The sequence below is a fragment of the Nicotiana tomentosiformis genome, chromosome 1, assembly GCF_000390325.3.
Source record: "Nicotiana tomentosiformis chromosome 1, ASM39032v3, whole genome shotgun sequence".
NCBI lineage: Eukaryota > Viridiplantae > Streptophyta > Magnoliopsida > Solanales > Solanaceae > Nicotiana > Nicotiana tomentosiformis.
Window position 1 is genome coordinate 108,343,679 of NC_090812.1, and position 27,164 is coordinate 108,370,842.

The 27,164-nt window shown below is 38.6% G+C and overlaps 2 protein-coding genes across 2 annotated transcripts; one reads left to right on the plus strand and one right to left on the minus strand.

Annotated features, from left to right (window-relative positions):
- Positions 1-1,108: 1,108 nt before the first annotated feature.
- On the plus strand, positions 1,109-8,129 carry LOC104112818 (protein KINESIN LIGHT CHAIN-RELATED 1). Its single transcript, XM_009622844.4, has 2 exons — positions 1,109-2,924; positions 7,547-8,129. The coding sequence occupies exons 1-2, from the start codon at positions 1,240-1,242 to the stop codon at positions 7,788-7,790; spliced, it is 1,929 nt and encodes a 642-aa protein (XP_009621139.1). The 5' UTR covers positions 1,109-1,239; the 3' UTR covers positions 7,791-8,129.
- Positions 8,130-9,379: 1,250 nt separating this feature from the next.
- LOC104112820 (RING-H2 finger protein ATL16-like) lies at positions 9,380-11,191 on the minus strand. The gene has a single exon (XM_009622845.4). It carries the CDS (start codon positions 10,645-10,647, stop codon positions 9,619-9,621), a length of 1,029 nt encoding a protein of 342 aa, XP_009621140.1. The 5' UTR covers positions 10,648-11,191; the 3' UTR covers positions 9,380-9,618.
- Positions 11,192-27,164: the final 15,973 nt, after the last annotated feature.

Consider the following 27,164-nt stretch of genomic DNA (forward strand, 5'->3'; position numbering starts at 1 on the left):
TTTTCAAATAATATAATTATAAAAGTAGCTTTTTTTAAATATTTTCTTTCACGCTAGAAGATAGGCTAATCCTTATTTGCACAAAGGATTGGGAGACATACACAAATAGAATCATTTGAAGTCGCTTTTTAACTTTTGGCCTTATTTAAATCAAATTCATGAAAATAGCCTCCACACCATAAGTTAGAGTTTATTTTCTAGTGGATCATGTACAAGATATCATGATGGATTATAAAGGAGTTCTGATGGATGAGCTTGCCGCAACTCTTAGCAAATCACCAAGTGTTTAACAAATTTGTCGTAGGTTTAGAACAAATTATTCACAAATTTCTGGCAAATAGAAAAATTTATAAATATAGTTTTGCTTCAAAATTGATCCAAATCAACTCTAAATGACTCCCAATTTAATATCCAACCTTCTAATACAAATCCCAACAATTCTCGATGGTTAAATTCATCCTAAACCTTCAAAAGTCGATAGGCTTACTTTGTCTTATTCAACAATAAGGTCTACAAAATCAAACAATAATGTTTTTGAAATTTATTCAACCAAGCCAATCCAATCCATATTATTAGGAATAAACAATATAAACTTAGTGGAACATTTCTCACTCAACTCTGATCACAAATAAAAAGCAATTGATTTTTAATATTTTACAATACATTTCTAATTAAAAATTAACTGTATGCTCATAATTTATTGCAAGAAGAAAAAGAGGAAGGATGAAAAAGAAGAAGAAAAAGAAAATCAAAGAAGGAGAAAAAACAAGAATGAAAAGTTATGGCGGATGTATAGCGCCAAAATATTTTTGCATAATTGTTTTTAATGGGATGAAAATTAAACATCAGGGCTTAAAAAGACCACCCCGTGAAAATTCTTGAAAAGGGTTAGATTCAAACCATATTTTTTATTTTCTCGAGTTTATCCTAATACTAATTCTTTTTTCTGTCAACTCTCATCCAAAGAAGAAAAATAGTCTTAAAAATAACTGTGGAATATAATATTTATATGATTTAACTAATAATATATGTATAATTTAATTTATATATATCCGATAAAAGTAAACAATAAATCTACACGGTTGTTAGTGTAAGGATCCCGAAAGAGGAAAAAACATCTCCTTTATAAATCATGAAGCGATGACGAATGAAACAAACAACCTTCAACCGAGGGTTTTACAGGGTTTAACAGAAGCAAATACTCCAGCACCATACTAGGTTCTTTCCCTGAACACCACCATGAGAAGAGTTTCATCTTTAGCTGCTCCACATCTCCAGGAGTATGCCAGAACTTCTTTCGCTCTCATTTCCAAAGACTTCATCTCCTACCTCTCTTCCCTCCCCAGCACCAGCATCAATACAAATGAACCCTTATCCCCTCAACCATCAAATACCCATCTCAAATCTTGCAAAAATACTCAAGCTTTACTCTTCTCCAATGTCAAAACTCAAACTTTCAACACACTTGTGGACCAAAACCCACCTCAATTATCCTCAAGACAGAGAAAGATTAGAGAAAGATCACAACTTGAAGAGGCTTTTGAGTCAGCAAAGACCATTCAAGAAATGCTTCAGGTCTTTCAAGAAATGGAGACAAGCTTTGATGAGAGGGAACTTAGTTTGCCATGTTTGAGAATAGGTCTCAAACTTGACCAAGAAGGTGAGGATCCTGAAAAGGCTCTATCTTTTGCTAATAGAGCTTTGAAAATCTTGGATAGTAATGATAAATTGTCTTTGCCTCTTGCCATGACTTTGCAATTGTTGGGTTCTGCTTGTTATAGTTTGAAAAGATTTAATGACAGTTTAGGATATCTTAATAGGGCTAATAGGGTATTGGGTCAATTAGAAAAGGATGGTTCTTGTAGTGCTGAGGATATTAGGCCTATTCTTCATGCTGTTCAGCTTGAATTGTGTAATACGAAAACGGCTATGGGGAGGAGAGAGGAGGCCCTTACTAATCTTAGGAAGTCCTTGGAGCTGAAAGAGATGACTCTGGAAAGTGATAGTAAGGAACTTGGAAATGCAAATAGGGATGTAGCCGAGGCATATGTCGCGATTTTGCATTTTAAGGAGGCTCTACCATTTTGTTTGAAGGCTTTGGAGATACACCAGGCACAACTTGGGCTTAATTCTGTAGAGGTTGCACATGATAGGAGGCTTCTAGGAGTTATTTATACCGGATTAGAAGAACACGAGAAGGCATTGGAACAAAATCAATTATCACAAAGAGTTCTGAAAAACTGGGGTCTTGATACTGATTTGCTTCGTGCTGAGATCGATGCAGCCAATATGCAGATAGCCTTGGGGAGATATGATGAGGCCATTAATACTTTGAAGGCTGTTGTTCAGCAGACTGGAAAAGAGAGTGAGGATAGAGCTATGGTCTTTATCTCAATGGCAAAAGCATTATGCAACCAGGAAAAGTACACGGATACGGAGAAGTGCCTTGAAATTGCATGTGGAATCCTTGGAAAGAAAGAAAAAGTTTCCCCTGTTGAAGTTGCTGAGGCATACATGGAAATTTCTATGCTGTATGAGACAATGGATAAGTTTGAAGCTGCTATATCACTATTAAAGAGAACATTGTCAATGCTTGAAAAGCTGCCTCAGGAACAACATTCAGTTGGAAGTGTTTCAGCGCGAGTTGGTTGGTTACTTCTCTTAACTGGTGGGGTGCAGAATGCTATTCCTTTCTTGGAGGATGCAGCTGAGAGGCTGAAAGAAAGCTTTGGATCAAAACATTATGCAGTTGGTTATGTTTACAATAATTTGGGTGCAGCATATTTGGAATTGGATAGACCACAATCTGCTGCACAGGTTTTTGCGTATGCCAAGGATATCATGGATGTTTCTCTTGGTCCTCATCACACCGATTCAATTGAAGCATGCCAAAACCTTTCAAAAGCATATGCTGTCATGGGGAGGTAAGAAATTCAATATCTTCTTTAAGTTATATCGGCATTTGTTAGTATGCGTTTTTCTCTTTGAATGCCATTACCTTTACCAAATACCAAGTACACCATCTGAGCAATTGAAATCTATGTTATATGAATCCTTCATTTGTTCTCATGTACCAATTAAATGGGCCTGTGAGGTAGGTACAGGTACGCCATGCCAAATATAATAAAAATTAGCAAAAACTGCACGTACTCGTATGCAATACTTGCACATCCCTGTATCGTGTACGTTTAAATGAGTCCATGCAACATTTATTGAAACAAGAAGTTAAAATCTTTAAGTTTGATTTGTGAGATTACCTTTCTGCCTTTTCTTATTTCATGTTGCCTCTTGAATTTGTCGATATGCATCTTATATGGTGCTGTCTTTTTTATGTATTCCTCTTATACATCTTATTAATAGGTCAAAGGAATAGGGGCTCCTCTTAGTAGTCTTCAGTATACCTTGTTTATCTGACACGTTGTTTCGTAAGCCAAGTTTCTGCATGCTCTATTTGTCCTCTGTGCTCTCATACAAGTTGTAAAAAACTAGTCTTTCCAGCGCTATAATGTACTGTGTCCTAGCGGTATACACTGCCTCATGACTGTTCTGCCACATTGGAAGTATGTCGATACCAACTTTTAGAGTCTCTCTTTTCTTCATAGAGATTATTGGTCTGCTGCTACTATGTGACGGTGATAGAGTATCTCCTCAGTTTGATCATGTTGAGACAGCTTACTACCAATAGATTTGATCAATCATCTGTAGTCATTCATGGTTGGTATGAATTCCTATTTCTTTTAAAGATGGAGATATGTAAAGGAGGATAGTAGATGGAAACAACACCAAAACCTGTACTTATCCATCTCGGAAGGTGACTTGACACAATTGAAATATCTTGTGAAGCTTTAATTGCAACTATTAGTTGTTTGAGTTTGATTCACACATATGAACCATAGTAGATCTAACAATTGATAAAGTTTATCTAGCTAAGTAGACAGCTTGACATTCGTAGCTTTGCAACCAAGTGTATAGCGTAGCGGTCGAAGAAGTCGAAATGAACATCAATGGAGACAAGGGTTCAAATCCAGCAGAGATAAAAAAAAAAACAAAAAAATTAGGTGATTCTTCCCATTTGCCTAAATCTTGGTGGATAGAGGTAACAAATAGATGTATGTAGTACCCGATGGGATAGTCGAGGTATGCAAGTTGGGCTGGACACCACTGGTATCTCAATACAAGCTTATAATTAGTAGATTAGGTCAAGGATATAGAACTAACCAATAATATTTGAGGCCGAGGAAATGTTTTTTCTCTTGTGAGATTTAGAGAACATCTTTTTTCCCCTTCTGACGAGTAAAGGTTATTCACAAAACAGCGCCAAGAGAGTGCTGGAAATACAAGATGTATGAATTAGTCTCCTATTCAAGATACAAGGAGTCTAGACAATCAAAAGTGTTGTCAATAGAGTTAAAAGGAGTGTCAAAATCATGTACATCTTTCATCTTACACCAAAAAGAAGACGACTTTACACAAGTAAATATTTTTGAGAAGGGAAAAATATTTCATTAAAGATAATGCACAGGGGTATTTTTGAGAAGTAAATATTATGCAATGAATTTCATTAATGCTTTCAAAAATCTGGAACTTCTTTCCTTCGTTATTGTCCATATAATGCACAAGGGTATGCTATTCCATATTGTCTTCAGTTGTAGTGCAGTTCTCACTTTGCTGGTATCATTCTTCTTACTCCCAACAGCCTTCTAAACTTTCTCCATATATGGGCATAGAGACAGTGAAGAAATAGGTGTGCCAAGTCTTCTTCTGCATTATTACACAGGTAGCATCTGCAACAAATATGTATCCCTCCATAGATTTTTCTGGGTGGGGCAGGTTTTGTGCATTACTATCCATGTGGAGCACATTACTTTTAGAGATTTCTTGTTCTTCCATAACCTTTTAGGGCCAGTTGCTTCCTCTGCCATAACCAGCAAGTTATAGCAAGACTTACCGAAAATGAGCTACTCTTACCTGCTTTCCATGCAGGTGAATCTAATGTTGAGCCTAGGCTTGGGGCATTCTCCAGCTTAAGAATATGTTCGGCCACTCTTATAAAAATAGAATAAGAATATGTTGGGCCACCCTTTCTTCCAAATCCTGATAATTTCATTCAGAATTATAGTTCTCACCTGTCAGTTAATCTTCAGCCTTCAATAGTAATTTCTTGCTTTCCTTAATGGACCTTATTCTAGCCATGCTTCTTGCCACATTTTGATCTTCTTTTCATCAGCAACTTCCAGTTTTACTAGTGTGTGAAATTCATGTCGTGAGTTCCTTATGCTTTTCCAAACAGCAAACTGATATGTTAGGTAGGGTTACTGTCCTGGTACACCAAGCTCTGTGCATCCAGAGGGCTTCTTCTCTACCGAATCTTCATAACCATTTGAACAGCAGGCATTTGTTCTGTAGCCTCTAGCTTTTTTTTTTTTTAAAACTTCTATGTCCACTTTTATTGTGGTTTCGGTTATGGTAGACAGTTCCACGGAGTGGATCGCAATTTTCTTCCCATAGAAAACTGCTCCTTATTCTGTTCGATGTTTCTCAACATATGCAGGCACATGGAACATGAACATTATATATGTAAGAATACTATCCAAGACACCATTAGGACTAACACGGTTGCTAGTATTGGAAGTCTCTTTTCAAACTTTTCAATCACACCTTGCATATCAGGTTCCACCTGTTTTTTTCTCCCAAAGGAATGCCCAAGTATACTTTTGGTATTTCCTCAACTCTACAACCCAAAGTGTCTGCTAATTGCTGGTTGTTCCTTAATTCGTTTATTTGAAACAAAGATCTCTATCTCATATTTTTATGTAAGCCCAAATACTACCTCGAATAAAATCAAAATGAGCCATAAATATTATAGTTGTTTCTATTCTGTCCCATAGAAAATAAAAGCATCATCATCATAAACTAGAGGGTTTTAGGGAACTCCTAATTTGCCTAAAAAACCCAATCACACTAGTGTTGGAATGAAATAAATTCAAATAAACGGATTGGACATAGAGGATTATATAGCCAATCCCGACTAGTTTGAGATTAGGAAGTAGTTTATTTATTGAATTGATCTTAGGACAATTGATCACATCAAGCTAAGTGATTTATATTGTATACTCTACAAAGGATACCCATGTATTGGCTCAGTAAACAAACTATGTGGTATAATTTGTTTTGGTTGAAGAAAGATGTTCTGCGTGTAAAACCCTTTTTGATTTACCCCAAACCCTACATTTGGAGTTTCCTTTTTATGTTAACAGAAGTATATGCGTCTGAAAAAGAAAATGAACTTGAAAAATGGAAAGCTCAAACAGAACCTTTTCTATCCAAGAAATTTGATCAGCATAGGATGTTTGTTCAAAATTGTTCCCTGGGTATTATTTAATGGTGTCCAGCATCTAAATGGTGCATAGGTTGCACAAATCACACCACCTCTGTTTTGAGCATTTCCTAGAAGTGTCAGGATAGACATAGTTCCACCTGTAGTGCATTGGCATTAATGCTCTTAATAGTTTAATTGGGGTCAACTGCCCCACTCAATTCCATTTGGGGTCGCTGGTACTGCTTATGCTAAATTTAATTGCGACTTACTAGCTATAACCGAATAGCATCTTTCTTCATTCCTTTGCTTTTTCAGTAGCAGCAGCACAATACATTAGATTATTAGCTTGTACAAGGATTGAAGCTGTTCAATTACCACTATGCCAGAAATTAAATCATCTGGTTATTACTGTTTTCGGATTTTCTTGAGTTAGATAAGGGCTTTAAGGAGCCTTTCTGTGCGTCCAGAAAAATACGTCATAACCTTGGATGACATGTTGATAGGCAGATACTGATATTGACTTTCTTTGTAATATGGTTTTATGATCAATTCCGACCGGCTACATTCATATATTTGTTAGTTGTCATACTTCTCCATGCTTTCTGTTACTGCATCTGTTTTAGACTCTAGGTGGAAACTTATATGCTACAAGCGTGTTCTCACTTCTCCGTACACTTCTAAATTTGAGGACAAAAATAGTCTTTATAATGTTTCCACTGACCTTTAGTCATCTTTGTAAAATAAAATCCTCAGAAGCAAATAGATTAAATCTCGAGAAGGCTCTGCGGAAGTGCAATTTAAGAATCTTGAAGAAGTGGATGCAGTGATTTGCTCACGCAACTTCAGGGCTGTCAGGGCCAATTATGCTTCCCGGGGTTCAGTAGTTGTAGCATATGCCTTCAAATTCAACGACATAATTACCTGGACCTGTACATGTTCTCCTAAAACCTTAGGTTTGGAAATCAAATTTGCCGAGAACTGAGCTAAATTGACCGTTGCAAGTGAGTTTCTTCAATTATAACTTTAAGCTCCTGAAGAGGCTTGAAATTGAAAGAAGTTGGTTATCTTTAGAAAAGTACGATCGCGCGAGGTACTTGTTCACTTTTTTTTTTTTGTGTGTGTGTGTGTGGGGTGAGCATATATATTGTTGACTGGTTTGTTCTAGCTTTTGTGATGTTCTTGATTGAGTGTGAAAAGATGTCTAACCTTTTAGATGGGATTTTTCAGCTATCACCTTGCAATAAACTTCCAGGAGAAAGCAATAGAGGCTTGGGAAGGCCATGGTCCAAGTGCAGTAGATGAACTTAAGGAAGCTCATCGACTTCTCGAACAACTGAAGAAGAAAGCTTCTGGTATATCCGATGGGACCGTGATGAAGGCCTTGCCTTTGGCTAATTCTAGTGAAGTTGGCTTTAGTAGTAACTCGCAAGTTGGTATTCCAGTCATTGAGAGGCAAAGAAGTGCAACATAAGTTTCTACATAAGTTTATTAACGCGCTCTTTCCATTGAAGGAATAATACCATTTGTTAGTTTGATGTTTCCTTTTCGCTGGAATACATTCTTATAAGCTTCACTGAAGATATTAAAGCTACAAGATCCATCAGTCTGCAAAACTTTCATCTACCATGATAAGTCGTTTTTAATATTCAAGCCTCTCTCATTATTTACCAGATGCTGGAAATCACATAGCTAAGAATGCTGCTGATTCATTTTCATTCCCAAGTGTATCTGGTTGATATGTTTTGAATCTTCATGTTCAAAGAATGTCAAATTACTGGATGAGTTTAAGTCGTCTCTGTTTTTTTGGGCTTCCAGCAAGGTTCTTTTTGTCGTTGCTAATATTGGACTGAGACGAGTTTAAATGGAACGACCTGAACAACGAGTAAGCATATAATCAATTTTAACTTGTTTGAGATTGAAACATAATTATATGCTATGTTCACTCGTCTAATTTACATTTCGACTTGTTTAACTTGTTTGGGATTGAAGGAGTTGTTGCTTGTTACTGGTGCCAACTGCTTACTAAATAGCATATGCTTCTAGGTGTAGTTTACAGAAATATAGGAATAAGTGATGTTGGTGCTGACGAAACTCACGTGGCATAGAAATAGGGAATTTGACGTGGGAATTGACCATGCTACATTTTCGTTTATTGTCTCTTCATTTTGTGACATAAAAATTTGGAACACGCAGAATCTTTAATAAAAAATTTGTACGAGAGAAAGAGAGTTTGAATTACTTTATTTTCGTAGATTGTGAATCTTGAGGTTTGACTTTTTTCTGTTAATACTTTATTAGTGCATTCAAATTGATAAAAAGACTTTCTAATTAAGCAATGGTCTACTTATATCATTTTGATTTTTGGGCTCCACTATCACTTTCTGAAAATATTCAAGAAATGAATAGCCTGCGCATGAGAATTGTCCTCGGTTTGATCTTTGCATAGAGTTGTTTAGCTAAACAATTAACAATTCTACATTAGGTAAGGAGAGATGTCGAAAGCTCTCCAGTTCCATTTTGGATTCATTGACAAAAAAGCTCTCCAGTTTGGTGACTACATAATATGTGTTTATGTTCTTGATAGTATGAATAATTTTTTATACTAATAAGTGAAGCTGACCGGCAACATGTAATATCAAGTATGATATGGTAATCTGAAGAATCGAGAAATAATATGCTATAACTGATTAAATTGCACAGTATTTTTTTAATTTATTTAAAGCTGTTTATCATTTAAACTCTTAAATTATAGATTCCAACTCTTTCCTCTGCTCCAAGACAGCTTAAGGCCAGTTTTGATGTTCACATTTTGTGCCTAGAAAAATGTGCTCTTCAAGTTTGACCGATCATATCTGTGGTGATTATATTATTAACTTCAGAAAAACATCCATTAATATGGCCAAAAAACTTTTGTGATGCTGTAATGGGTCCCTTGCCATGGATTGGACCCTTATCTCATTTCTTTTAGTCTCTCTCTCTGGTTTTCTCGGACTCTCAAGATAAAAAGGATAAGAGATCAAGTAGTCGAGATTAAATAGAACACAATCATTTTCACTCATGACCAATAGCTACAAGAAACAAAATTATTTTGCTACCTAGCCATAATGTCTTAGCTATGATTTTTTCTGCACAGCTATCTCCTATTCTTGTACTAAGAACAATCAAAATATCTTCACTTACAACCATGAACCAAATTTGAAGCAAAAGGTAAAAGAAACTAAAAAAACCATGTTAGTATTTGTATCAGGGAGTCAACTTTGCAACAAAGACTGAACAAACTAACAGATTCCAGATTATACTTAAAATTCAAAGGGTAAAACTGAAGTTTTGGATCTTCTATGTCCAAAAGAAAAGATTGATTTGCGAATTGATCTACTGCTACTTTCTCCATTATTTCTCACCTCTCTGAGGTGTCTATTATGCCTTATCATCTCTTGCACTGACAAATAAACATGTCGGTCCGCCGCAGAGTCCATAGAGAAAGATCTCCTAATTGGCTCAACTGAAAACTGAGCATCTTTCTCTCTTACATTAATGCATTCATCGCCCATAATTGAAAACTTTCTTGTTTGCTGTTTTGTTAACTTTCCAATCCTCTGCTCAAATTTTCTTGAAGAGTGACTTCTTGATTGAGACTGCAACAATTCCCTACTAATAGAGTTACTTCTATTTTGTGCCTCAAGTTCACCACTTAATTCAATCACTACAAAATCTTCTTCACTCCCTAAAATGCTACTTCTTCTAAGAAGTGGAATATGAGGATCTTGAGGTGATGAATTTGGTGCAACAATCATATCAAGTGGATGTTTATTTGTTGCGCCAGAAATACTAGTTCTACAAAGAGGACAACTAGCATTATTTTGAAGCCAAATATCAATACAATCCAAGTGAAAAGCATGGCTGCATTTAGGAAGAAGTCTTAACATTTCATCTTCTTTAAACTCATTCAAACAAACCACACATCTCCTAAAACTTCTTTCACCAACTCTATTTCTGCTGTACTGAAAAGTTGGAATATCTCTTATCACCAATTCGTCGAGTCCTCTGCTTTCTCTTGAAGGGGAATAGCCCATTAAAGGGTCTTCATATTGGCGTGGCCGCGTACTAAAAAAGCGTCTTAAAGGGTCGAATTGTTGCCAGTTGATGCAGCATTTAGAGACAAAGATATAGTAGCTGACTAGCAGAAAACCAATGGCCATAATTCCTAACATTGCAACGCCAATTATTGGGAAGCCACTGCTTGAAACTGCACCCATTGGAGGTTGAGTTATACTAATGTTATTCTGCTGGTTTTTGAATGAAAAAAGATGTCTTGGTGCTGCATCCATTAACACTATAAAGAAGATGTATACAATATATATGCTTGTTATCTATGAGAAAAAGATGTTTGAAAAGAGATGAATGGTGTAATAATATGATGAGATCTAAGTTGAGTCACATATGTTTTGTATGAGTGAAGAAAAAGAAGCCAAGGAAGTGGAGAAAAATTTTCTTATGGAGGAACAGGTCAGAAATGAAATAGGATGAATTTTATCAACAGCTCAAAACTTGGAAAGTCAAATATGAATAAATAAATAAGATCATTGAATGAAGTGGGAGAGTTTTGAGGAACACATGCACTTAGTTATTATGTGTAATAAGTGCTGTTCAAGAGAGAGAGAGAGGTGTTTGAAAATGCAGAGACATGGAGATGGGAGTTGGAGTGAACAGAGCAAGTTGACTCATTTTAAACTGCATTAGTAATAGAGTATGAAGCAGACAAGTAAAGTTTAATGGGTTTGTCATCAAGACTTCACTAGATTTGATATATTACATCACATTTCCTCTTGGCTGGTCCTCCTTTTTGTTTTCTCTTTAATTTGCATTGTGTTATGGAAACTAGGGGTGTATTTTGGGCAAACCCGAAATCCAAATTTTTTGGATTTTTGGTTTGGATTTTCCGATTACGGATTGAATTTTGGATTTAATTTTTTAAAATTTTGAATTTCGAATTAGATATTGGATTTGGTACTTCGAATTTGTTGATATCCGAAAATTCAAAATTTTATACTTTATATTTAGTCCATTATCCATATGCCAGTAGTAATAAGTTCGATACCCTACCCATCAGATGTTATCTCATATATTCACTATTAATTACTAAGTTACTATCATAATATTTTCTATTTGGATATGGTTTTACTATTGCTACTTCTTATCATGCGTATTAATGTCTTTGTTGCATTTTCTTGATAATAATTTCATTACTTGAATACTTTATTTGAATGATTGCGGTGATAATGAGGAACCTTTCAGGTAATTTAATATGAGTACTTCATTTGGATATTCATTTTTGTAAAAAGAAGAAACATCTCAACTTATAAGCTCAAACCCGAAAATCCAAAATTGTCCAAACCGATTAATCCGAAACCGAACTTAAAAAATCCGATACAATCAGAACTTATTTGGATTGGATTTGAATTGTCATTTCTTTAATCTGAAAACCAAAAATCCAAACCGAAATTTTAAATTCAATCTAAACTGCCCGATCGCCCACCCCTAATGGAAACCTAATTCTTCTAATTGACTCAAAAGAATTGTCAAATAATATAATATTTAAAGTTTAACTTTAACTTTAACTTTAACTTCTATACCTAGATAATATAAAGTTATTTTTTTACTATTAAGTCATCTAAAAGATACTTGTAAGTATCCGTTTTTATATTTTTTAAAAAAAGAATTAATTGATAAGACATGTTATATGTTATAAAAAGTTAAAAATATTGCACTAATCGATAGTGTAAAAATTTCTTATACTATCAATTATATAAATATGTTTATATGTATTTTAAAGAATTTTTGAAGTACTATGTACTTTGAAATTTTAACTTGCTATATCCTACCTTTATAGATCTTATTTATTTGTTATTGTCAAGAAAACTCTTAAGTATATAGATGAGTAATTAAAAGTTGAAATTTACATATCCGTGGGATGGAAGTGAGAACATGGTTTTCTTGTGTAGATAGGTAATGGGATGAGTCATGAATGAAGGAAATATGGGCGCCTTTTAATCATTCACAATATATAAAGGGAGTAGTACTTGAAGTATGTTGCACGATTCCTATATTCTACTAGGTGTGATGCAAAAATTTGGAACTGGAAAAGACATGGACCCAAACATCAAACGGACTCCAATCTTGCCGACCAATTGGCCCATGCGATTCCTAGCGTGGTGACCTCATCAACACTGCTTCCATTTTCCGAACTTCTAGTAACCAAGGTATCAACTACTTCTAGTTTTTTCCGTGCATCTTCCATTTTTTGGTTTGGGTATACGGTCAAAATCGAGTTTGTTCTTCGTGCGACTAATCAGGACCGGAGCATAATGGACCGAGGTTCATCATTATAATATCGAGCTGTGATGTGAAGTTGGAAGGTCGAGCTCGAGACTCAGATACCGATCAAATACCGAGGTCAAGTCAAGCTCGAGCTCGAGACCCAGAGACCGATCAAATACCGAGATCGAGCCAAGGAACAACAAAGCCGTTATAGCCTCATTTGGGGAGAGAATCTCGGCTGAAATCACGACTTGAATCAAGGAAAAGCCAATTAATTAACCTATCATGGGATCCCTACTATGTATTTTTAATTATATCCAAAGTAGGATTCCTCCACTATATTAGGAATGGCTAACATTTGTAAAAGGGGAGGCAGATACATTCTCACATTCAGAGATTATTGAGATTTATAACATATAGTCAAATATTATTCTTTTTTGGGCTTACGATATTGATTTATCTTGTTATTTATCAATCATTCTATATTCAATTTAGGTTTGTATTCATTTATTTTTACAGTCATTATACAATATATTTCTACTTATTTTTCCAATTTGTATCAAGTTATACTACGTATTCTTAGAACTACGTATAAATTCAACTCTATCCGTTTTTCGGGTTAACAGTTTGGCGACCACCGTGGGGCTAAGGATAACAATGGTTATTTGGTACGAATCTCTGCAAAACACACCATTTTACACTTGCTCTTGGAATTGTCTTTGATTTCAGGTTAAAAACGATGAACTCTCAATTAATGGCCCTACCTATCGACAACGAAGTTGGCCTTCAAGATGAGAACAACAACCTGACGACCGGGGATGAAAGGCCACGTCGATCCCGTTGGAACTCGAGCCTTAGATCCAATTGATGTCAATTCACATGTGGCCATTGAGGCGAACTAATGTTCTGACCCCGAAAACAACATTCATGGTGGAACTCGATCTGCAGTTCGAAATACCCAAAATGTTGGAGAAGACTGGATCAGCCTGCGTATGATTTTTGAAATGTTGCAAGCTCAACAGGTAGCAATAGCTCAGTTACAGAGCCAAACCCAGACACCAAGCAAGACCGAGCCCGGTCCACCCTGAGAAGTCACCTACAAAACGGGTCCAACTATAGTAAGATCAAATGTACAAGAATCGAGAACTAATCCCAAAATTATTAGGATGCTCGAGTAACTGACAAAACGAATTGAGTTAGGAGAAAAGAGGATTGAAGCAAATGACAAAAAAGTAGAAACTTATAACTCCAGGATTGATCAGATCCCGGGGGCACCACCGGTATTGAAGGGCTTAAATTCCAAAAAATTCGTACAAAAGCCTTTTCCCCCGAGCGCAGCTCCCAAACCGATCCCCAAGAAGTTCTTTATGCCCGAAATTCCTAAATATAATGGGATGACCGACCCCAATGAATATGTTACCTCTTACACATGTGCCATTAAAGGGAACGATCTAGAAGACAACGAGATCAAATCCGTATTATTGAAAAAGTTCGAGGAAACCCTATCAAAGGGTGCAATGATATGGTTTCATAATTTACCGCCTAACTCTATCGATTCTTTTGCTATGCTTGCAGATTCTTTCGTAAAAGTACATGCCGGAGCCATAAAGGTCGAGACCAGGAAGTCGGACCTTTTCAAGGTAAGGCAAAAAGATAAGGAGATGCTAAGAGAGTTCGTATCTCGTTTCCAAATGGAATGAATGGATATACCATCGGTCACGGACGATTGGACTGTTCAAGCTTTCACTCAAAGACTGAACGAAGCTCGATGACTTCACGACAGTTGAAGCAGAACTTAATTGAGTACCCGATTGTTACCTGGGACGATGTACACAATCGATATCAATCGAAGATTAGAGTCGAAGACGACCAGTTGAGTTTTGGGTCCGTCATTAAAAGGGACATCGACCGAGAACCAAGGACAAGGACCGATATCGGCCGTATAACGAAGATCGTAGGGGTAACAAACCTGCGCGCAACTTCGTACAAGGTGAAAGGAGAAGTGATCGAGGCCAAGGGTCTCGGGGGCTGATGAACAAGAATGGGTTTGACAGAAGGAAGCACCATAGTTATCAGAATATAATTTCAACATCGATGCAACCGCCATCGTGTCGGCTATCGGACGCATCAAAGATACTAAGTGGCCTCGACCTTTGTAGTCCGATCCAGCCCAGAGAAATGCCAATCAAATGTGCAAGTACCATGGCACCCATAGCCATATAACTGAAGGCTGCAGGCAGTTGAGAGAGGAGGTAGCCTGGTTATTCAATGTAGGGCATCTTCGAGAGTTTTTAAGTGACCGGGCCAAAAACCATTTCAAAAATAGAGATTTTAATAGACAAAACAAACAAGAAGAGCCACAACACATCATCCACATGATCATCGAAGGGATCGATATCCCCCATGGGCCGATGCTTAAATGCACTAAGATGTCGATTGTAAGAGAGAAGTGATCTCGGACTCAGGATTACACACCTAAAGGAACCTTGTCCTTTAGTGACGAAGACACAGAAGGAATCATGCAACCCCATAATGATGCAATGGTAATATCTGTACTTATGAATAAAACTCAAATTAAGTGTGTGCTAATTGACCCAGGTAGCTCGACCAACATCATTCGATCAAGGGTCGTAGAGCAACTCGGTCTACAGGATCAGGTCGTGCCCGCAACCATGGTACTAAACAGATTCAATATGGCGTGTGAAACTACTAAGGGCGAGATAATTTTGCTAGTAAACGTGGCTGGGACCATCCAAGAAACGAAGTTTCACATGATCGAGGGTGATTTGAGATATAACGCCTTATTCGGGAGGCCATGGATCCACAACATAAGAGCAGTACCCTCGACCCTTCACCAGGTTCTGAAATTCCCAACATCGGAGGGAATCAAAACGGTCTACGGGGAGTAACCGACCGCATAAGAAATATTTGCCATCGATGAAGTGATTCTGATATCTTCACTATCATCCACAAAGGGATCAGATTTGAAGAAGAAACGGGATATCAAATAACAATTACAAACGTCAGCCGCGACCCAACTAGAGAATCAGAAGACTGACAAAGATGATGACTATGGGACCCCTCGATCCTTTGCGGTCCCCGATGACTCCGACGCTACCAAATCAACAGTCGAAGAATTGGAGCAAATCATGCTAATCGAACATCTGCTCGAGCGAAAGGTATACCTGGGCACGGTGTTAGATTTCTAGTGCAGGAAAAAGCTTATTCAATTTCTTATAGCTAACATGAACTATTTCGCTTGGTCCCATCTTGACATGACAGGGATCCCACTAGAAATAACCACTCATAGACTAAGCTTGGATATGAAATTCTATCCGGTAAAGCAAAAAGGAAGGCCCCAGTCCGAGGTCAAACATGCCTTCATCAAGGACGAGTTAACCAAACTTGTTAAAATAGGATCCATTGAAGTAAAATACCCCGAATGGCTAGCAAATATGGTGGTAGTCCCTAGGAAGGGAAACAAACTTAGAATGTGTATAGATTATAAAGACCTGAATAAAGCATGCCCTAAGGATTCTTTTCCTTTTCCTAATATCGATCGTATGATCGATGCCACGGCCGGCCACGAGACTCTCAGTTTCCTCAATCCCAACTCCAGGTACAACCAGATACAAATGAACCCGGAGGATTAGGAAAAGACTTCGTTTATCACTAAGTATGGTACCTACTATTATAACGTAATGCCATTCCGTCTAAAAAAATGCTGGTGCAACTTATCAATGCCTAGTAAACCGAATATTCGAAAACAAATAGGAAAATCAATAAAAGTTTATATTGACGACATGTTAGTTAAGTCCTTGCGAGCAGATGACCATTTAAAGCATTTACAGGAAATTTTTGACATACTAATGGAGTACAATATGAAGCTCAACCCCCAAAAATGTGCATTCGGGGTTGGATCGGGAAAGTTTCTTGGTTTCTTGGTTCCAATCGAGGAATCGAGATCAACCCCAATAAAATCAAAGCTATCGAGGACATCACAATAGTATATAATGTAAAGGTCGTGCAGAGGCTAATGGGAAGGATAGCCGCCCTAGGACGATTCATTTCGAGATCCTCAGATAGGAGCCACCGATAGTTCTCACTACTTAAGAAGAAAAGCAACTTTGCATGGACTCTAGAATGCCAGTAGTCTTTGGATGAACTAAAGCGGTATTTATCGAGCTCGCCGCTGCTTCATATCCTGAAAGTAGACGAACAACTTTACCTGTACTTAGCTGTCTCAGAGATAGTGGTATGTGGAGTTCTGGTTCGAGAAGAACGAGGTACGCAATTCCCTACTTATTATGTCAGTCGGACCTTAGGCGAGGCCGAAACTAGATATCCATACTTAGAAAAATTAGCGCTTGCTTTAATAAGCGCCTCTAGGAAACTAAAACCATATTTTCAGTGTCATCCGATACATGTTGTAACAACTTATCCTCTTTGAAATATTTTGCACAAACCTGAGCTTTCAGGTCGATTGACCAAATGGTCCATAGAAATCGGCGAGTACAATATTGAGTATCGACCCCGAACCGCTATCAAATCTCAAATCTTAGCGGACTTCGTGGCTGACTTTACGCCGGCCTTCGTACCCAAGATTGAAAAAGAACTACTGATAAAATTGTGAGTTTGTACCCTCTTTACGGACGGTGTCTCGAACGCAAAAGGGGTCCGGACTAGGCATTGTACTAAAATCACCCACAGGTAATTTAGTTAGACAGTATATCAGAACTACAAAATTGACTAACAATGAAGCCGAGTATGAGGCCATGATTGCAGGTCTTGAACTAGCTAGGAGCTTGGGAGCGAAAGTCGTAGAGGATAAGTGTGATTCCCTCCTCGTGGTAAACCAAGTTAACGGGACTTTTGAAGTCCGAGAAGATCGAATGCAGAGAAACTTGGACAAACTACAGGTGACTCTACATCGATGTAAGGAATGGACTTTACAACATGTACCCCGAGAAGAGAACAACGAGGCCGACACTCTTGCAAATTTAGGTTCATCGGTTGAAGATGACGAACTCAACTCGGGGACTGTCGTACAACTCATGAGATCGGTAATCAAAAAAGGTCATACCGAGATAAACTCCAAAAGTTTGACCTGGGATTGTAGAAACAAATATATAGAATACTTCAATAACGTGAAACTTCCATCAGATCCAAATGAATCGAGAGCTCTGCGCATAATGGTAGCACGATTCATCTTGTCCGAAGACGGAACGCTGTTTAGAAGGACGCTCGATGGACCATTGGCAATATGTTTGGGATCAGGAGATACCGATTACATCCTACGGTAAATTCACGAGGGAACTTGTGGAAACCATTCCGGTGCCGATTCGCTGGTCCACAAAGTAATCAGAGCAGGGTATTATTAGACCGATATGGGAAAGGATGCAAGGGAGTTCGTTCGAAAATGCGACAAATGCCAAAGACATGCGCCCATGATTCATCAACCCGGGGAGCTACTTCACTCGGTCCTATCTCCATGGCCTTTCATAAAATGGGGAATGGACATCATTGGCCCCCTCCTAACGGCCCTAGGTAGGCTCAGTTTATTTTTTTAATGACATATTATTTCTCTAAATGGGTTGAAGCATATGCTTTCGAGAAATTCAGAGAAAAAGAAGTGATAGACTTCATTTGGGACCACATCATATGTCAATTCGGGATGCCATCCGAGATTGTATGTGATAATGGAAAATAATTCATCGGCAGCAAAGTAACTAAATTTCTTGAGGATCACAAGATCAAAAGGATCCTATCAACACCGTATCATCCCAGCGGGAACGGACAAGCAGAGTCGACCAACAAAACCATCATCCAAAATCTCAAGAAGAGATTGACCGACGCCAAAGGAAAATGGAGAGAAATACTATACGAGGTCCTATGGGCATACCGCACAACATCAAAATCCAGTACCATAGCGACACCATTCTCGTTGGTTTACGGTGCCGAAGCCCTGATCCCGACCGAGGTCGGAGAACCTAACATCACATTTCTATATGCAACAGAGGAGTCGAATAACGAGACCATGAATACGAGCCTAGAATTGTTGGACGAAAGACGAGAAGCTGCTCTTGTCCGATTGGCCACCCAGAAATAGCGAATTGAGAGGTACTACAATCGAAGAACCAATCTTCGACATTTTAAAATCGGGGACCTGGTGATAAGAAAAGTCACCCTCAACACCCGAAATCCGAATGAAGGGAAACTGGGTCCGAACTGGGAAGGACCGTATCAGGTTCTAGGAATTGTCGGAAAAGGATCCTACAAGATCGGTATGATAAACGGCAAACGACTACTGAGCAATTGGAACGTATCACACCTAAAATAATACTACTGCTAAGGTACGACCCTCCCATGTTCATTTGTATTTCGAAACTAACCCTTGCAGGTGTTCGAGCAGAAACAAGGATGGATTCTCCAACACGAAACCTTTAGGTCTAAAAGCACGCGTTGCACTCTTTTTCTCTTAGACCGGTTTTGTCCCAAATAGGTTTTCCGGCGAGATTTTTAATGAGGCAACCATTGATCGTGCTAACTTAGAACAATTCAACAGTACCCGAGGCCTCTTTACAATCAATCTCGAATATTGGGGGGGGGGGGCATCGCCCTCGAATATCAAGTTCGGGCAAGCTCGTTAATTCATGGCAACAGGGTCTCGATAGGAAAAATTTGTAAGGGCCAAATGGTCAAACGAACTATGCCCGCATAGTTTGCTTGAGACTTGGCACAAAACATGTACGCATGTATAATGACTTATAAAGAGAAATTCCTTCTTTACCGATATCTCATACCTCAGAAAGGTTCTTCTACTTCATATTCTCATTTTGTGTTATGCAAACAGACTTAAAGTCTGACCATGGCCGGAGTTCGAATGATTACCCCCACAAATCGGGGACTGCCGTCCAAAAAATTGTCGAGATCAAATTATATAAACTCCGAAGATCATAAGCCCAAGAGGCAAATCCCGAACTAAAGAAGGATTTTTATACTTTAACCCCACTCGGGGACTGATACTTCGGGCAAGCTCGAAGTAAAACAGGAAAATAACCCCAAGACGCAAATCCCAGACTAAAGAGGCTACGACCAAATTAACACGAATCAGAGATATCCGAATTCCGTAACAAAACAGGGTTAAAAAGGCTACCCCCCGGAAAAATAATAAATGGCTTCGATAATATAAAGCCTCGAAAACTCTAATGAGTACAAAATTGTTCGAACTCTTGAACAACTCCCTATTTCATGCTAAGGCATTACAAGTTTCGCAAATACGAATGATAAGAAACTCTTTCAAGCCGGAAAAGGGGACAAGGCCATAAACAATCTGTTTTACAAAAACCTAAGGGTTACTTTACTTTGAGTTCGAGCAAACACTCACTCGACCATAAAGCCTAAGGGCTGTTTTTTACTTCGAGTTCGAGAAAACACTCACTCGACCATAAAGCCTAAGGGCTATTTTTTACTTCGAGTCCGAGCAAACACTCACTCGACCATAAAGCCTAAGGGCTGTTTTTTACTTCGAGTTCGAGCAAATACTCAGTAGACCATAAAGCCTAAGGGCTATTTTTTACTTCGAGTTCGAGCAAACACTCACTCGACCATAAAGCCTAAGGGCTGTTTTTTACTTCGAGTTCGAGCAAACACTCACTCGACCATAAAGCTTAAGGGTTGTTTTTACTTCGAGTTCGAGCAAACACTCACTCGACTATAAAACCTAAGGGCTGTTTTCTGCTTTGAGTTCGAGAGACCGTCCTCACTTAACTAAAAAACTAATGGTTACTTTACTTTGAGTTCGAACAAGCACTCACTCGATCAAAAGGCCTAAGGGCTACACTAGTTCAGTTTTGATCAAATTATCTGAACCCCGACCTTAGAATACAACTTCACAATTCTATAAAGTAGAAAGGAAGAAAGTTTCTTATACATGTCAAAAATCATTTACAAGGGCAACATGGCCCGATTAAATTTCTTTACAAAAGACCAAAACGGTCTTATAAGAAACAAAAAAAATACTAAAAGACTTAGTCCTCTCCAGGAGCAGCATCTTCGCCCTCGAGGCCCTCTTCATTTTCAGATCCGCTCGTACTCACGGTATCATCATCATCGGGAAAAGCCAACACTCTGGTTTCGGCTTCAAGCTCCTTAGCTTTCTCGATCTCGGCTGTAAGATCGAAGCCACGAGCATGGATCTCTTCAAGAGTTTCCCTTCAAAATTGGCATTTAGCATGCTCGGCAACCCAGTTTGCTTGAGCCTGAGCAGCCTCAACAACCTCATTTTCTCGAACCTGAGCAACTTCGGCATCAGATCGATAAACGGCCACCATTGCATCAGCATCAGCCTGAGTTTTCTCGACCTCCGATTTGGCCGCTGTAAGTTCTATGGACAGTTTCTCTCGATCAGAATTTGCTGAGCTCAACCGAGACTGGAACCCCTCGATTTTCTTGGCTTGCACCAAGGCTTTCTCTTTCAAGCTTCGAAGTTGGGCCTCAGTCGAAGCCAGTTGAGTTCGGTAGTCTACTTTTCTGAGGCGAGACGGTCCATGTTCTTATTCCATTCCTCGACCCCCGACTTCACTACATCCACTTCAACACGAAGCTGCCTGATCATATCAAACTTTTGCTCGACCTACGAAACTGAACTGTTAGCCATCACTCCCGAGTCAATATCGTTACATTCAAAGATTCATTTTACCTGCTCGGCCAGCTCATTTTGTTCTTTTCGAGATGCTTCCTGATCAGCCCGAAGTCCTTTTACTTCTCCTTCTCTCTACTCACTGAGAAGATTGAAGGCATCTCTCTCCTCAGTAAGCCTTCAAACTTTGACTTCGTACCGGCTCAACTCCCCTCGGTATTGGAAAAATGCCTCGTGATGAAGCACAAAAGACTACAAAAATAAAAGGATGGGATTATACAAGGAAACAAAAATACAAGTATGAAAATTGGGAAAGAAAGTATGAACTTACCCGATTTAGGGCCTGTTGGGCTTCGTTGAAAAGGCAAGGCGCTCCCACCTCGCTCGAGCTCTTCTTCGAAACCTCCAAGTCACTCGGACTGGTGACATTTTTTACCCCGATAAAATAACTACAGAAAGGATCCTCCTCTCCATGGGCTCCCTCCCCGTGACAAGTCTCCACAGCTTGAGCGTCACGTATCATCGATTGGGAAAATGAAGTAAAAGAGGGGGAATCCCCAATCTCTATTGCCCTGAGTAGGTGTTTTTGGGCACCGCCTCCGTCTTGGGAAGCCTCAAGCTCGGTTCAAACACCGGTATCCACAGCTTCCTCGACAGTCTCTTTGCCCCGAGGTAAAACATCCTCGGTCCCCCTCGGCTCGGGAACTTGGCTCAAAGTTTCCTCCTCGACCTCATCAAGCCTGGACGGAGCAGTATCAACTACCACCGATACCGAAGTATTTTGAGTATTGGTGGTAGCCCATGCACGGGCCACCAACCCGTAATCACTTTCTTCTTTTTCGTCATCCCTTAGACTCAGGACCGACTCCATAGTCAAAGGGATTATGTTCACCTTGGCTTTACGAGCCGCTCTCTTCCTGGGGTTTTGACCCTCAGAGTCCGAGGCCCTTTTTCTCTTAATCACCTTCTTCGGTTTTGAGATAGGCGGTAAAGCTTCTTCATCACATGATGGGGGTCTCATAACCGCATCTTTTCCGAGACCTACAAATAAAGAAAAGTAAGTACAACTTATGCTTGAAAAAAATGCTTGAATGGTAAGCAAATCGGTGAGCCAAGAAGAAGGGTTACCATGAGGACGAGCCTCCCACCGGCCCTTTGACAAATCACGCCATGCGTGCTTGGCATATGTTGACATCAAAATCAGGCTCCTGACCCAGTTCTCGAGATGGGGAACTGCACTCGGCATCCAAGCAACGGTTGCGTCAAGAAAAACACCGATAAGAAAAGATGAAGAAGTAAAAACAACAAAAACTAAAAACGGGATTACACTTTCGGTTCATATTCTATTTCTCGGGGAATGTCATACTCTCAGCCAGGATTAGGTCCGAGGTCTTCACTCGAACGAACCGACTCATCCAACCCCGATCTTTGTCTTCATATATGCTCGAGGTGAATGCCTTGGTGGCCCGACATTGTAGCTTTATCAGCCCACCTCGGTAAAGATGTGGGCTATATAATCTTACAAGGTGATCGAGGGTGAAAAGAAGCCTGTCGATTTTGCTCACAAAGAAACAGAGCAGTATCACAATCCTCCAGAAAGAAGGGTGAATTTGACCGAGGGTCACCTGGTACGTCTTGCAAAAATTGACGATGACTGAATCAAGGGGACCCAGCGTGAAAGGATAAGTGTAAACACTCAGGTACCCTTCCACGTGGGTAGTGATTGCTTCCTCCGATGCTGGTATCACAACCTTTTTATTTTCCCAATTGTAGTCCTTTTTCAACAGGCCAAGAAGACCTTTTGGTATCGAGCATATATATCTCGATACCTACTCGCATCGACCAGTAACCGATGAGGGTTTCTCAACCTTAAAATTGGAATCAATAATGCACCCCCCAGGAACAAGTTCTTCAAGGCGTGGCTCCACCACTGTTTTTTCACCGGCCGAGATGAGGAAGCAACCTCTTTATGCAGAATAATTTTAGATATTTTTGCCATCGAAATTTTTATGAACAAAGAAGAAGGGAGAGTGAAGTATTTGGTGTTTTGAGAAGAACAAACGAAGAAATTCCAAAACCTGAAAATAGAGAGCTTTAGGGATGACGAAGAACTGTGGAGATTGGAATGGAAAGAGATTTGAAAGTAAAAGTTTGAAATAATGAAGAAGGGGGCTATTTATAGATTTCACAGTGACGGTTCAAAATTGGCAGTGGCCGACCATCGACTGACGCACATTTAATGCCTTGGTAACTGGACCGATGGGACATTTGTCACAATCGGGATTGTCGCAGACATCAGTATGTATCTAGTCAGAGGTTGAAAAATCATATCGTTTCTCGCCACCTTCTTTCCGAGAAACGAAGGAACTATCTGTATACGGTTAGAACCGAGTTTTCCCTTCGTGCGACTAATCAGGATCGGAGCATGATGGACCGAGGTTCATCATTATAATATCGAGTTATGATGTGAAGTTGGAAGGTCGAGCTCGAGACCCAGAGACCGATCAAATACCGAGGTCAAGTCAAGGTCGAGCTCGATACCCAGAGACCGATCAAATACCGAGATCGAGCCAAGGAAGAACAAAGTTGTTATATCCGCATTTGGGGAGAGAATCTCGGCTGAAATCACGGCTTGAATCAAGGAAAAGCCAATTAATTAACCTATTATGGGATCCCCACTATGTATTTTTAATTATATCCAAAGTAGGATTCCTCCACTATATTAGGAGTGGCTAACATTTTTAAATTGGAGGCAGATACATACATACATTCTCACATTTAGAGATTATTGAGATTTATAACATATAGTCAAATATTATCTTTTTTTGAGCTTACGATATTGATTCATCTTGTTTATTTATCAATTATTCTCTATTCAATTTGGGTTTGTATTCATTCCTTTTTACAGTCATTATTCAATATATTTCTACTTATTTTTTTGTATCAAGTTATACTACGTATCCTTAGAACTACGTATAAATTCAACTATATCCGTTTTTCGGGTAAACAATTTGAGTTTGGCGGAGGAAAACGGGGAGGGGAGAGGGAAGAGGTTTATTTGAATCTTGTACTTTCGATACTCATTATTAATTTATGTGTTAAAATTTAGTAAAATTATAAAAAATAGCACGTTTGAATCGATAATTTTTAATTTATAATAAATTCAATGGCAAATACCTTAAATGTAAACACATAGGGATCTTTTGGTTGCATGGACTAGATGGCTTATCCCTGTATTAAATTTGGGACTATTGTTTTTTTGGTGTGTTGGGTTGTTCTAGTGGTGAGCACCCTCCACTTCCAACCAAGAGGTTGTGAGTTCGAGTCACTCCAAGAGCAAGGTGGAGAGTTCTTGGAGGGAAGGAGCAGAGAGTCTATCAGAAACAGCCTCTCTACCCCAGGGTAGGGGTAAGGTCTGCGTATAAACTACCCTCCCCAGACCCCACTAGTGGGATTATACTGGGTTGTTGTTGTTGTTTGAAAGTATTAGCTAATATTAGGATAACTTTTAGGGCTTTTTTTATTTTTATTTTTGACCTATCAGCTGATTTATGTGAATCTATTTTCTTTTTAGTCCGTGCAAAAAAGAATGACTCATTTCCAGATTTAGAAAATAATTTATCTTTATGCAATAATTTATAGCCACACAAAATATATATACCTCATTTTACACCACAAATACAAAAGTCTTCTCTCTTTTCTTAAACTCCGTGTCCGGTCAAATATGTTCACATAAATTGAAACAAGGGGGTATAATATGTACAAAACATATATTTTCCAGCTATTAACTTTTAGGGCAGCCCAAAAATATAATTATCCCTTACTTTTTTAATAACATAAACCGTGAAAATAGCCTCATGCAGAAATACATGGTAAAACTGCGTACAATATGTTAAACAATCTTTTAAAAGAATTATCAAGAAATATTTCTTGACTTATTGATATTCTATTAATATTTTTAGTAATCGAACTTGCATCTTTGTATTGAAGTCTATACTCAATTGTACATGTTAAATATTTAGTGAACTCATACAATTGTCAAATGTTTCCTTCTCCTGCTAAAATACATCTTTTGGCCAAAAAGAATTAATCAATTTCAGTTAAAATTTTAGTCTAGTGCCAGACAACATGACCGCCTCCAATTACAAAGTGATTTGTAACTTAGAAAGCACCAATGAGATTAGGTTAAGATTAAATTGCAGTACCGCTGTTCTTAGTTGCAAGCACTATGTCTTTTGCTTCATTAATATTTGAAGCATTGTAGTGGCTACCTCTTGCATATGTGATCAGTTATTTTTTGCTTTCAGGTGTTAAAATACTTTATCGTTGACAGGCAGATTTGTGAAGTTAGACAGCAATGACAAGTTAAGACTAAAGCTAAGGTGCAGTTAAGACAGTGCTACTTTGGGAAGCGATAGAGGAGAAGACGGTGCTACTTTGTGTCTCAAGCCAGATGGTGTTGTAGAAGAATTACGCGTCGTGAGTATTTTGAAATTTACAATTATATGTAACTTGAAACTTACTGTGGAATGTAATTTTTTTTAACTCTTAGCTACATCGTAACAATTCTTATGTGTAACTGTTTTGGAATCTAAAATATTTGAAATTTTAGCTGTAGGATGAAAATTCTTGTGACCAATTATTTTGTGGCAAATTCTTTGTTTACCCTTAAAATTGGATAACAATTAAACTTATAATGAGGTTCTAAGGATATGTGATTTCACTTAATACTAATAGATAAATATGAAGATTAATGACAGAAATGAACTATAAAGTAAAGCGAACCAGTGTTGAAACGGAATTCAACCCTCGAGCTAGGAGACCCTCGAATTGATTGACACCAAAACAGTTAAGAATAAAGCAAGCTGATGGACAAGAGAGTATAAGTTAAAGAGAGAGAGTTATATTGGCTTTTTTATGCGAGAACAATGTGTCTTACAAATGGTTAATACTCCCCTTTATATAGTAGAAGAGTTCTACTTATGGTATAATTTTAATTACGGAAGAAAATACCATGATTAGCTAATTAACCGTTTCTGATTTGATCTGTTCCGAGATTTACGCCATGATCCTCGACCAGTCACCAAGGTTTACGTCGTGATCCTCGACCAGTCACAGTTATCTCGCCTTTCTGTTATTGTGCTATCTTCGATCTTGCTCGATGTCCGTCTCGTTTGGCTTCGATCGCTACTAGCCTCGATCTCGACAGGTACCTAGGTTCTAAACTTGGTACCTAGTCCTCATGATTTAGTCTGTTCCGTTACGAGGCCGTCCTTCGATGCAATCTCCCGGTCTCGGCCAAATAGTAAAATCGGGTGGGCCCGATTTTAACCGCATATAGATAGTCCCCTCGTTGTTTTTGGAGTGTAATGACAAGAAACGAATTGAGCCTTCGATTTTTCTACCTCGACCTGTCATGATGTCATCCTCGTGACGTAAGCGACGAAAATGGCCGAAACGTCCCGTATGTACAGTTACTAAGGCATTAAATGCGTGTCAGTTGATGGTCGGCCACCGCCAATTTTGAACCGTCGTTGTGAAATCTATAAATAACTCCTCTCTTTGCAATTTCAAACGTTTACTTTCAAATTTCCAATATCCAAAGCTTTTTACATCTTCTAAGTTCTTCATCTGTAAATCTACGATTTTTACTGCTAACCTCTTCTTAGAACACCAAATCTTATCATCTCCATCTATTTTTAACTTCAAATCCAAATGGCAAAAACGTCAAAAACTGTTCCTCAAAAAGAAAACGCTTCTTCATCGCGGCCGGCCGGCGACAAAACACCGGTGGAGCTGCACCCTGAGGAGTATGTTCCTGGGGGGAGGGGGGTACGTTCTCACTTCCGACTTTAAAACTGATAAAGCCTCGTCGATTCCTGGTTG